This window comes from Geotrypetes seraphini, chromosome 4 (assembly GCF_902459505.1).
Source record: "Geotrypetes seraphini chromosome 4, aGeoSer1.1, whole genome shotgun sequence".
NCBI lineage: Eukaryota > Metazoa > Chordata > Amphibia > Gymnophiona > Dermophiidae > Geotrypetes > Geotrypetes seraphini.
The window spans coordinates 48591118-48604082 of record NC_047087.1 but is presented as its reverse complement, the minus strand read 5'-3'; the positions used below and the strand labels follow the sequence as shown (position 1 = coordinate 48604082).

The 12965-nt window shown below is 45.3% G+C and overlaps 1 protein-coding gene across 3 annotated transcripts in view; it reads left to right on the top strand.

Annotated features, from left to right (window-relative positions):
* VPS35 (VPS35 retromer complex component) overlaps positions 1–12965 on the top strand; it is a 169109-nt gene that overhangs the window by 101765 nt on the left and 54379 nt on the right. For all 3 annotated transcript variants that reach the window (XM_033941682.1, XM_033941681.1, XM_033941683.1), the window contains exons 11-12: positions 1560–1767; positions 5068–5223. In XM_033941682.1, the coding sequence (XP_033797573.1) occupies positions 1560–1767; positions 5068–5223 (364 nt within the window). The remainder of the gene's footprint in view (positions 1–1559; positions 1768–5067; positions 5224–12965) is intronic.

Genomic DNA, 12965 nt, shown 5'->3' with positions numbered 1-12965 from the left:
GTAAGTATCAGGTCCAGTATTGCCTGATCCCTTGTTGGTTCCAACACCAGTTGCCTGAGTCTTGCTCCCTTCATAGAATTTAATAGCCTCCTGCTGCTGCCGGAAGCAGAGGAAAGTGTGTCCCAATCCACACGCATGCAGGTAGGGCTAGTCTCAGTTAGGGCACTGGACTTTGACCTAAGGGCCACCGCGTGAGCGGACTGCTGGGCACGATGGACCACTGGTCTGACCCAGCAGCAGCAATTCTTATGTTCTGTCTCAGGATCCAGAATTTTCCTCTTTTTCCTCTCTTCCCTCCCCACCCCATATCCATCCCTCCTTCTTTCTCCTCGACCCCAAGTCTTACATGTCTCTTTCCTTCTACCATCTCTTTCACTTGCACAATGGGTTCATCATCTCACCCCTCCCCTCCATATAGCATCCCTACCTCTGTCTCCTCCACTGTCATGTCTAACATTTCTCCCTGTCTTGCTCCTTTCCCCATCAGCATTTCTCCTTTCCTTCCCTCACCCCATCCCTGCCATATCCAACACTTCTCCCTCTTGCCCTGTCCTCCCATGCAGCATCTCTCCTTCTATTTCTCTCCCCTGCCATATCCAACCTTTCTTCCTTTCTTGCTCCTTTCCCAGTCAAGCAAACTTTCTCCCTCTTGCCCCTCTTCCCACACCCCCACAGCAACTGTTTATATCTTGTTACCCCTCCCATGTCTAATTTTTCCTCTTTCCTCTCTATGTTCAACCTTTCCCTGGTAGGTCCTTGGTATAAATTCCCTCACCCCCCTATCTGTCTTAACTCTCTCTCGCTTCAAAGGGTCACTGTTAGTGGCAGCAATTGCTACATGCTTCCACTGCTGTGTTCTGCTGAGGCAGAAATAGGAAGTTGCGTCATAGGGGGACAGGACACTGGCAGCATGTAGGAATTGCTGCTGGCAGCCCTGTGAAGAATGAAGATCATTAAGAGAAGGAGGTGTCCTTCAGTTCATCGTCCCTATTGTATGGTCATACTCTGTATATTCTCGTATGCATTGATCCTTTAATAAACATATTTTCAAAAAAAAAAAGAGAAGGAGGTAAGGAGAGAGATGTAGGACTGTAGCTTGCTTCCTTCCATGCTTGCTGACAAGTGTGTACCACTGCTGGATGAGTCCAGGCCCACCTGTGGCTACGCCCCTGATTAGGGGGTTAATACTAAGATCTTTTCTAGCCATGAAATTAGAGGTATGCATTCTTACCTCTTTTTGAAGGATTAGATTTAAATGCTGACGTACTGACAGTAAATTTATACTGTTTATATTACTATACTTATGATTTTTTCTCTCTCCCATGACTTGAGATAAAGAGGTTGGCTAAAAACCTGTATTACAGCAGGAGGTGATTGATGGAACTGAATTCTAACATTATTGTTAGAGCTGTGGGAAGAAATAAGCCACACAGAGTTTTTGTAGGAAAATAGAAAACAATTTCCACTATTTGCAGCAGATTTCAGTATAATCTTTAAAAAGAAGTAAGAAAACAATGAGTACCACTGTTCATTCCAGTCCTGTTTTTTTTTCCTTTCAGTATTGCTACAAGCAGCGCTGTTTCAAAGGAACTGACAAGACTGTTAAAGATCCCTGTTGATACCTACAACAACATCTTGACTGTTCTGAAGCTTAAACATTTCCATCCCCTCTTTGAGTATTTTGACTATGAGTCCAGGAAGAGCATGAGCTGCTATGTTCTTAGCAGTGCACTGGACTACAACACTGAGATTGTGTCTCAGGAACAGGTAAAGATTAAGACAGATACACATCTAGAAATCATTCAATTATTTGTTAGTAATTACCTTTTAAAATTATCAGAGCGGAATAATTCCCTCTTATTTTTGGGAGGCATAAAAAGAAACGATAGTTTTTCATCAAGTTGTTATATAATAATTAAAAAAAACAAACAAACCACCTTTATGTGATGACATAAAACCAACATGGTTCAGCTTATGCTTTGTACATTAGGGGTTCTGAACCCAGCCTTCAGGACACACCCAGCCAGTGAGGTTTTTAGAATGTCTATATTAATATGTATAAGAAATTAGCATGGACTACCTCTTATCATATGCAAACATATCTCATAGATATTTACTATGGATATCCTGAAAATCTGATTGGCTAGGTGTGTCCAGAGAACTGGGTTCAAAACCATACTCGCGCGTTAACTTCCCCCTCTTAATTTCAAGCGGAATGGCTGCTCCGTCATCTAGCTCTCCTGCCCTTGTATCACAGTTCTGTTTCCTTTTTGTCTAAAAATGTAAATATAATTTATTAGAGCCGAGCAATTAATGCATTAATTGTTTAATGATGTAAAAAAATTAATGTGATTAATGCAAGGAGGTTTACCTTCAAAGTCCTTCCCGTGTCACTACTCTGCTTCCTCTCCTTCACTTCCAGTGTGCTCCACTGGAAATGAAATCAACTGAATGCTGCTGAAGGCATTGATTGGACATTGAATCTGCCATTGAGCTGCTGATTCTCCCTCATGCTGTCAGCCACCTTCAGAGCTTCTGCCTCTGTCTACCCTCCACCTCTGAGCTACTAGTATATTGCCCCCTCCCCCGCACAGAAAGGTGTAGTGGTGATGCTTCCTCCCCACCTCAGAGATAATGATGTCTCTGACCTCCCCTCCAAGCTGCTGCTAGTGTCACTGACATTTCCCCACCCCTCAAGAGCTGCGGCTGCTATTGGGACTCCCCTGAAAGCAGGTATTGCTGCTGGTAAGAGTTGGGAACTGCACTGTTCAATCTCTCTCCTTCACTGAAATCGTATTGCAAGAGGAGTAAATAACTGCATATTGGGTTGCTTCCTTCTCCTTTGTCTGCCTGCAGTTGACTGCCTATATGAACCACAGAGACTTCTCTCTCCTTCTCTTGCAGTATGATTTCAGCTGGGGAGAGGAAGAAAGAGTGAACAGCGCAACTGCAACCTATGGCTATTGATAACGGGGCTGAGCAAGGCAAGGTGATTGTGTGCCATGGGGATGGGGGGACTGAATAAGGTGATTGTATGCCATGTATATTTTGGTTGGTGGGGGCTGAGCATGGTGTGTGCCATGGGGAGTGAGCTGCACAAATTAATTGTGTGCCATGGGAATGGTATGGTAATAGAATAATATGAATTGTTAATTCTTTGGGATGCTGAAGTTTGCTAGTTTCACCCTGGTATTGTGAAGAGGAGAGATTTGTGAGCTGCATTATTGGGGAAGGGAGGGGAGAAGGGTGATATTGCATTGTTTGGGAGAGGATAAAGGGAGAGCTGTTGGGGAAGGGGACGAAGAGAAATGGATTACATTCTTTTACATTTGGATCATGCAATTAATCGCTGATTAAAACATTTAATCAATATACAGCCTTTTATCTATCTATCTACCAAAGTGCTAGAGGTGTGCACGGGGATGGGGACAAAAATGTATTTTATTACTATGGGGACTAAATTATGTCCCTTTGCACGCCTCAAACTCATATCCTTGGAACCTCCCTGCCCTCCAGGTCCGGCATCACCCCCCTCCCAGTGTAGCTGCTCTCCCTGCCTGTCACCTACCTTTAAGTTCAGGCCAGCAACAATCATATAAAAAGATTGCCTATGGCCTGCACCAAGCCCTTCCCTCTGATCTAGCCTGCCCCTTCTGAAATAGGAAGTTGCATCAGAAGGGGCAGGCTGGGTCAAAGGGAAAGGCTGCCTTCAACTCCTAACTCCTACTCACCATAAAATTACCTATATCCATCCTATCATTCTCTATGTCCATTCTATCATTTTCATATCTGTCCAATTAGATTTTAAGTTCTGAGCAGGGACCATCTATTGTGTGTTGATTGTATAGCATTGCATATGCTTTTCAGTGCTATAGAAATGATAAATGTAGCCTGCAGCACTTTCTACACAAAACACAGCTCTCATGTTACTCGATTGTTTTTTGTTTTCTCTTTCCACATCACCTTGAATGCCAGTTTCATCTCTTATAGTTCAGAAAACAAGACAACCATACTATGAAACCATACTTAACACTACTATTAAGCATTCCTAAAGGTTCCATAGGAAGAATGGCTTTTTACCTTTTCATTCCCTTATGTATTGTGGGCTGCTAGCATGAGTTTTGTTGTTTTTCAGTTAGCCACACTACTTGTTTCTTTAAGACTTTACTAGTTTGTCATTTAACAGCAGGTGCAGTGTTGGAAAAATGTATAATACAGTAAAAAAAAGGTACATAGGCCTCAATGAACAGGGACTTGTCTTTATTGACCCCGAAACATGGCTCATTTGGGTCAATAAAGACAAGTCCCTGTTCGTTGAGGCCCTATGTTCTTTTTTCACTGTATTGTGCTGTGGTGTGCTCTGTGCTGAAAAAATTTATAAGAGATCATGTATCGCACAAATTTTAGGCACCACTCGAAATTTGAAAATCAGATATTTTGTGTGTGTTTAATCATAATGCATGGTTATTTGCAAAGCTAAAATACAGGAAGAAAATAAAGCTTTTAAACTAACATTTTATTATAGCTATCGCAAAAGATGGCTCTGGCACATGTAATATTGCCTATTGTGCTACATTCTTTCTATTCAAAGAAAATCACATTTTTCTTTCTGGAGACTGGTATGAATTTTTATTTTATTTTATTTTTTTTGCCTGGTTCTGGCAGCTGTCAAATGTGGAGACATGGCTCCGCTTGGATGTTTGAGTCAGAGTGGAACATTGAATTTAGCTGATAATGTCACAGTATCAAAACAAGAAGAAACTGTTGAGTGAATGATTTTGATGAAAAGGTTTATCGAACACTATAAAATCAAACTCATCCACATGAAACAACAATGAAGCAAACCCAAGCTCATCCAAACCAAGAATCAATGATGTGGACCCATCATTGTTGGGATTTTCTTTTTTATTGTGGAACATTTTGGATTTTTTGTGTGTGCTGTTGTAGTATGTCACAGTACAACATGCACATTGGCAGTTGTTAAAATAGGTGTGTCATTAGCTGAGTACAAATGCCTAACTGCAGTAATATTTCTAACCATGTGACTTCATGTTGCATTTTGAATAGGTTGATGCCATTATGAACTTGGTGTCGACGCTGATTCAAGACCAGCCTGACCAGCCCGCTGAAGACCCTGATCCAGAGGACTTTGCTGATGAGCAGAGCCTTGTGGGAAGATTTATTCACCTTTTGCAATCAGACGATCCTGACCAACAGTATTTGGTATAGTTTCTTCAAATTTACCTTTCTAATCAAACTTTGACTTGTAGAAGAACCGAACAAGACTTTGTGAAGTATTTAGAAAAGAATTATAAGATTGGTTTGTCAAAATCAATTTAAAGTTTCAATTGTATAGAGCTGATGTGATACTTAAGAGGCTTGTTGTCTCTTTCAGAGTGAATGTTAACAAAGGTCTGAGAAGCATCATCTGTCCTTGACCTAAGATTCAGGTCATAATGCTGCATGTATCTGGCCATTAAGACTAGTTAGGCCAGGGTGCCCAAAAGGTCGATCACAATCAACTGGTAAATCGCGAAGGCAATGCGAGTTGATCGCGTTGCCTTTGTGTTCTACTTGCTTCCCGACTCAGAAGTGCCAAGCTGACTAACTTCCCCCACCCGATGTCAATTCTGATGTCGGAGAGGAAGTTCTGGGCCAGCCAATCGCTGTCTGGCTGGCCTGGAACTTTCTCTCTGACTTCAGAAATGACGGGAAGAGGAAATCTGGTCGGCCCAACGCTTCTGTGTGGGGAAGCAGGGAGAGCTTGGGGCAGCGGTGGTTTGGAGGCTTGTTCCCCGATGGCGGCAGCAGTGGCTTGGGAGCAGGCATGGAGACAGGGAGACAGAAAGAAAGAAGGGAAAAAGAAAGAAAGGGGGCATGGAGAGAGAAAGACAGACAGAAAGAAAGAGGGGGGGGCAGGGAAACAGAAAGAAAGGGGAGGGGAGCAGGGAGAGAAGAAGAAAAAGTTGGCGGAGGGAATGAGGTCTGGAAGCATACAGCAGGCTGAAAGAAGGGAAGAAATATTGGATGCACAGTCGGAAGAATAAAGTGCAACCAGAGACTCATGAAATCACCAGACAACAAAGGTAGGAAAAATGATTTTATTTTCAATTTAGTGATCAAAATGTGTCCATTTTGAGAATTTATATCTGCTGTCTATTTTTCACTATGGCCTCCTTTTACTAAACCACAATAGCGTTTTTTAGCGCAGGGAGCCTATGAGCATCAAGAGCTGCACAGGGCATTCAGCATAGCTCCCTGCGCTAAAAAACACTATCGCGGTTTAGTAAAAAGGGAGGAGGTATATTTGTCTATTTTTGTATAGTTGTTCCTGTGGTGACATTGCATAAAGTCATATGCCTTGACCTCTTTGAAAACCCGCGGAATATAAATGATAATTAACATTTTATCTGCGTACAGTGTGCTTTGTGTTTTTTTTTTAATTTTATTGTTGGTAGATCATTTTGACTTGATCATTTTAAAAGTAGCTCGCAAGCCCAAAAACTGTGGGCACCCCCGAGTTTAGATTTTGATGTACTGCAAAGGTGATGCATTCAGACTGCTACAATTATGGTGGGCCCTATTGGCCAGGTAGTGGCTTTATGGAACATCATCTTTATTGAACTTCTTTATAATTTTAAAAAATGCAGCTAAGTTGGAGGGCAGAGCAGTAAGGTTAAGGATTGAAGCCTATATCAAAGAGGTGGGTTTTCAATCTACTTTTAAACAAGGGAAGGGGCTTGACAGACAAACTCAGGTAATTTGTTCCAGACCTAAGGGGCAGCTAGATGAAAGGAATGAAGTCTGGAATTGGATGAGTTTGTGAACTTATTTGTCAGACGTCGTATGTGCATAGGGACAGAGAAAGTACCTGCATATAATGTTTACAGCTGGGTACATCTAGTAGCTCTATAGAAATGATTAGCAGTAGTAGTATCATTAAGCCTATATTATCCCAGGACAAGCAGGCAGCATATTCTTGACTGATGGGTGACGGCACCGACGGAGCCCCGGTACGGACAATTTTAGAGTGATTGCACTCTAAGAACTTGGAAAGTTCTAGCAGGCCGCACCGCGCACGCGCCTTCCCGCCCGACGGAGGCGCACGGTCCCCAGTTTCTTAGTTTCCGCGGAGCTAAGAAGTTGCACTTTTCAACGGCTGTTGAAAAGATTTTTTCCTGACGCCTTCTCGCTCGCGAAATCTGTTAGGAAATTGTATTTCCTTTTTTTCTTTTATTATTTTCTTATTTTTTTTAAAAAAAAATTATTACTTTCTTTTTTCTTTACTTTAGTCGGTTTTGCCCCGGCGGGGCCTGCTGCCACCATCGAGGCCTCGGCCTTCGATTTGGCAGAAGCCGTTTTTACTTTCATGCCCCCCCAGCCAGGGTTTAAGAAGTGCCAGCGGTGTGCACGACCTCTCTCTCTTACGGACCCGCACAACTGGTGCTTACAGTGACTAGGTCCAGAGCATCAGGCTTCCAGCTGCACCCACTGTGCCACTTTGAAAAAACGTACATTAAAAAACCGACAAATCCAGCAACGGTTGCTTTTCGGTGCCGATATGTCTGACCCGGTGGCATCGACCCCAACTCAGTCGGCACCCACTTCGTCGACGCCGCATGACACCGCTCCGGCGTCGCAACACCCAGGTAAGCCGGCTAAGAAGCCATCCCCGCTGGAGCGTCCTCCGGTCTCGATAGCAGCGAGCCCAGTCCTGCCGACCGCGAGGCGCCCGCGGTAGCGCTCCGCCCCAATTGAGGTGAGTCCCTCGACCTCGGGCTCCTCATCCTCGGGGCGTCGAGCGGCACCGCAGGTACCGCAGAAGAAAAAGGCGGTACCGGTGCCTTCTCTGGACGAGCGCATTGCAGCCATCCTGCAGGTGCAGCTAAAGGAGCAGTTACAACAGCTCCTTCCTGCTCTCTTGACACCGAGCCTTCCAGTCCCGGTCCGGTCTGAGCCACCGGTACCGGCAGTGGAGCAGCCTATTTTGTCTGCATCCACTTTGTCGGTACCGGTCCACTCCGCTTCATCGTTCTCGATGCCAGTCCTCGCACTGGAACCGAGAGCGCAACACCAGGCTGTTCAGACTTCGGCACCCATGCAGCCTGTAACATCTCCCGGTACCGTGTCTATGAGGTCAGGTAAGTCGGCACGCAAATCCCGACACCTGGAACCCTCCACTCCGGAGTCTCGAGACCGTAGCTCCCATATTAGGGACCCTGATCTGTGGGGTGACTCCGAAGAGCCTTTTCTTTCTGAGGGTGAGTGTTCCTCGGATGAGGATGATCCTGCTGCCCCTGATCCATCCTCCAAACAAGATTCTACATCTTTCACTTCCTTCCTGAAAGATATGTGTGAATCTCTGTCTATTCCTTTGGAGGCTGAGTCTAAAAAATCCAAAGCCTTCCTTGATGCATTGGATTTTGACCAGCCTCCAAAGGAATTTCTCAAACTACCCCTCCATGATATCTTGAGGGAAACCTTTTATAAAAACCTGGAGACTCCTTTGACCATCCCAGGAGCTCCTCGTAAATTGGATTCTTTATACAAAGTGATTCCTATCCCTGGATTTGATAAGCCGCAGCTTCCACATGAATCCCTTCTTGTGGAATCTACGCTCAAAAAGTCTGCCGGAGCTAGTGTATACGCTTCTGTCCCTCCTGGCAGGGAAGGTAAAGCCATGGACAAGTTTGGTTAACGGTTATACCAGAATGCAATGCTAGCTAACAGATCTGGTAATTATGCTTTCCATTTTTCTTTCTATCTTAAGCATCTTCTTACCACCATGGCTTCCTTTGAAAAGTACCTTCCTGAACGAAAACGACAGGCTTTTCACCACTGCTCATCATCTCTCTTCCAACTCCGTAAGTTTATGGTTCGCTCAATATATGACACATTCGAACTTACTACCAGAGCAACGGCCATGTCTGTGGCTATGCGCCGCCTTGCTTGGCTCAGAGTGTCGGAGCTTGATGTCAACCATCAAGATCGGTTGGCCAATGCACCATGCCTGGGGGATGAACTATTTGGGGAATCCATGGACTCTACCACCCAAAAGCTCTCAGCCCTTGAGACTAGATGGGATACTCTGCTAAAAACAAAAAAGAAGACTCCACCAGCGCGGCCTTTCAGACAGCAGTCGGCCTATCAACGCCGTTATGTGGCTCGTCCCTTGCCATCAGCTGCCCAACAACCTAGGCGCCAACGTCAGCAACAACGACAGACCCCTAGGCCACCACAGCAGCAACCTGCGAAGCCACCTCCACAGCAAAAGTCCACACAGCCCTTTTGACTTAGTTCTCCAGGGCATAACCAGCTACCTACCATCTGCCCACCTACCCCAACCTATAGGTGGCCGTCTTCTTTCCTCAGCCGTTGGGAGATCATCACCTCGGATCAATGGGTCCTCAACATCATCCGCCACGGCTACTCTCTCAACTTTCAGACACTTCCTGCCCTAAGTCTGCCAAGAGAGTCTGCTTTGAACACTCCTCAGTCTTCCCTCCTTCTTCAGGAGGTTCAATCCCTCCTCCTTCTGAACGCCATAGAGGAAAAGGGGCTCTAGATCAAAAGGGGCAGGGATTCTACTCCCGTTACTTTCTAGTCCCCAAAAAAACAGGAGATCTCAGACCCATTTTAGATCTTCGCGATCTCAACAAATGCTTGGTCAAAGAAAAATTCAGGATGTTTTCTCTGGTCACTCTCTACCCTCTTCTCAATCAAGGCGACTGGCTATGCTCCCTCGATCTCAAAGAGGCATACACTCACATACCGGTAAATTTGTCCTCCAGACAGTACCTCCGCTTCATGATCAATCATTGTCATTACCAATATAAGGTGCTGCCCTTCGGACTTGCCTCCTCTCCAAGAGTGTTCACCAAATGTCTGATTGTGGTGGCTGCCTTTCTACGCTCTCACCACCTTCAGGTCTTTCCTTACCTGGACGATTGGTTAATCAAGGCCAATTCTTCTCAGACAGTACTCCTGGCCACCAACCAAACCATCCTGTTTCTACAACTTCTGGGGTTCGAGATCAATCTACCCAAATCTCATCTCATCCCCACTCAGAGACTTCAATTCATTGGAGCGGTGCTGGACACAGTCCTCATGAGAGCATTCCTGCCGTCCAACCGTCTCCAAACTCTTCAATCTCTATGTCAGCAGCTACTTCTGCAAAGTTCCATCTCTGCCAAGCAAATGATGATACTCTTGGGTCACATGGCCTCCACAGTTCATGTCACACCCTTCGCACGTCTTCACCTGCGCACTCCTCAATGGACCCTACCTACCCAGTGGTCCCAAGCGACGGATCCGTGCTCACGACACATATCTGTGACATCATCTCTTCGTCATTCTCTACAATGGTGGTTAATATCCTCAAATCTCTCCAGAGGTCTTCTGTTCCATCTACCTCCTCATCAACTTGTCATCACCACCGATGCCTCCCCTTATGCCTGGGGAGCTCATTTGAACGAATTCCAAACTCAAGGTCTTTGGACAGCCCAGGAAATAAAGCATCACATCAATTTCCTGGAACTCAGAGCGATGTTTTATGCCCTCAAGGCCTTCCAACATCTTCTCTTTCCTCAGGTCCTCCTGCTGTGCACAGACATTCAAGTTGCGATGTACTACATCAACAAGCAGGATGGGACAGGCTCTCGCCTCTTGTGCCAGGAAGCCCAGAAGATTTGGGCTTGAGCCACAGATCACCAACTATTCCTGAAAGCTATCTACATTCAGGGGGAACAGAATTCCTTAGCGGACAAGCTCAGCAGAATTCTCCAGCCTCACGAGTGGACACTCGATCCTTTAACTCTACAGTCCATCTTCGCTCGATGGGGCACTCCTCAGATAGACCTCTTTGCAGCTCCTCACAATCACCAGCTGCCCCTCTTCTGCTCCAGGCTCTACTCTCCTCACCGTCTGGCAGCGGATGCATTTCTCCTGGATTGGTCCAATCTGTTCCTGTATGCTTTCCCTCCGCTACATCTCATGTTGCGAACCTTGTTCAAGCTCAAGAGGGAACAAGCCACCATGATTCTCATCGCTCCACGGTGGCCCAGGCAACATTGGTTCTCCCTTCTACTTCAACTCAGTTCCAGGGAGCCTATTCTTCTTCCATTGTTTCCTTCTCTACTTACACAGCATCAGGAGACCCTTCTGCATCCCAACCTCCAGTCTCTACACCTGACAGCTTGGTATCTCTCGGTCTGACTTCGAGTGATACTCTGTTGTCTCAGCCCGTTCGTTCTATTCTGGATGCCTCCAGGAAACCTGCCACTCTGCAATGTTACTATCAGAAGTGGACACGATTTTCTTCCTGGTGTCTTCTTCATCATCATAATCCTACGTCCCTGGCAGTGGAGACCTTGTTGGATTACCTTCTTTCTTTGTCTGACTCTGGTCTCAAGTCTACTTCCATCAGAGTCCACCTCAGTGCTATTGCTGCTTTTCATGAGCCAGTTCATGGGAAACTTCTCTCAGCTCATCCTTTGGTTTCCAGATTCATGCGGGGTCTTTTCAATGTGAAACCACCTCTTAAGGCTCCTCCTGTAGTCTGGGATCTCAATGTGGTTCTCTCCGCCTTAATGAAGCCTCCGTTTGAACCTTTGGCTACAGCTCCTTTCAAGTTCCTTACTTGGAAAGTGCTCTTCCTTATTGCTCTTACCTCTGCCAGGAGGGTCAGTGAGCTACATGCACTAGTTGCGGATCCACCTTTTACAGTCTTTCATCATGACAAGGTGGTTCTGCGTACACATCCAAAGTTTCTCCCTAAGGTTGTCTCTGAATTCCATCTCAACCAATCCATTGTTCTGCCTGTCTTCTTTCCGAAACCTCACTCTCATTCTGGAGAACAGGCTCTGCATACTTTGGACTGTAAGCGGGCTCTAGCTTACTATTTAGAGCGTACTAAGCCCCACAGATCATCTCCTCAACTCTTTCTATCCTTTGATCCGAATAAATTGGGGCGTCCTGTTTCTAAACGTACGTTGTCTAATTGGCTGGCAGCGTGCATTTCATTCTGTTATGCTCAGACCGGACTATCACTGGAAGGTTCTGTCACGGCCCATAAAGTTCGAGCTATGGCAGCATCTGTAGTTTTCCTCCGTTCCACTCCTATTGAGGAAATCTGCAAGGCTGCTACTTGGTCCTCAGTTCATACTTTTACATCTCATTATTGTCTGGATGCATTCTCCAGACGGGATGGACACTTCGGCCAATCTGTTTTGCAAAATTTGTTTTCTTAATGGCCAACCTTCCCTCCATCCCTCTTTTTGTTAGCTTGGAGGTCACCCATCAGCCAAGAATATGCTGCCTGCTTGTCCTGGGATAAAGCACAGTTACTTACCGTAACAGGTGTTATCCAGGGACAGCAGGCAGATATTCTTGCGTCCCACCCACCTCCCCGGGTTGGCTTCTTAGCTGGCTTATCCTAACTGGGGACCGCGCGCCTCCGTCAGGCGGGAAGGCGCGTGCGTGGTGCGGCCTGCTAGAACTTTCCAAGTTCTTAGAGTGCAATCACTCTAAAATTGTCCGTACCGGGGCTCCGTCAGTGCCGTCACCCATCAGTCAAGAATATCTGCCTGCTGTCCCTGGATAACACCTGTTACGGTAAGTAACTGTGCTATTTGTATGATGACTCTGTGGAACTACTGAAGTCTTTTCTCCAATTTATTAAATAGTGTGTTTTGTTTGGAAGCTTGCTGTTTCTTTTGGCTTTAGTTTTTACATTTCCTTTCTCTAATATTTTTTTGTATTTGCGTACGTTTGTATCGGGACTGTAGAGATAGAAACAATTTTGGGTGGAGTCTGAAAAAATGTAGAGACTCCAACTCCAGTTTCAAAATAAAAGCTTATATTATAATATATGGTAAAGTTATCATTTTGTACCTATATACTTGTATATAATTTTTTTCTTTATATTTGTCCTGCATCTAAATATGTTATATTTAAATCCAGAACAA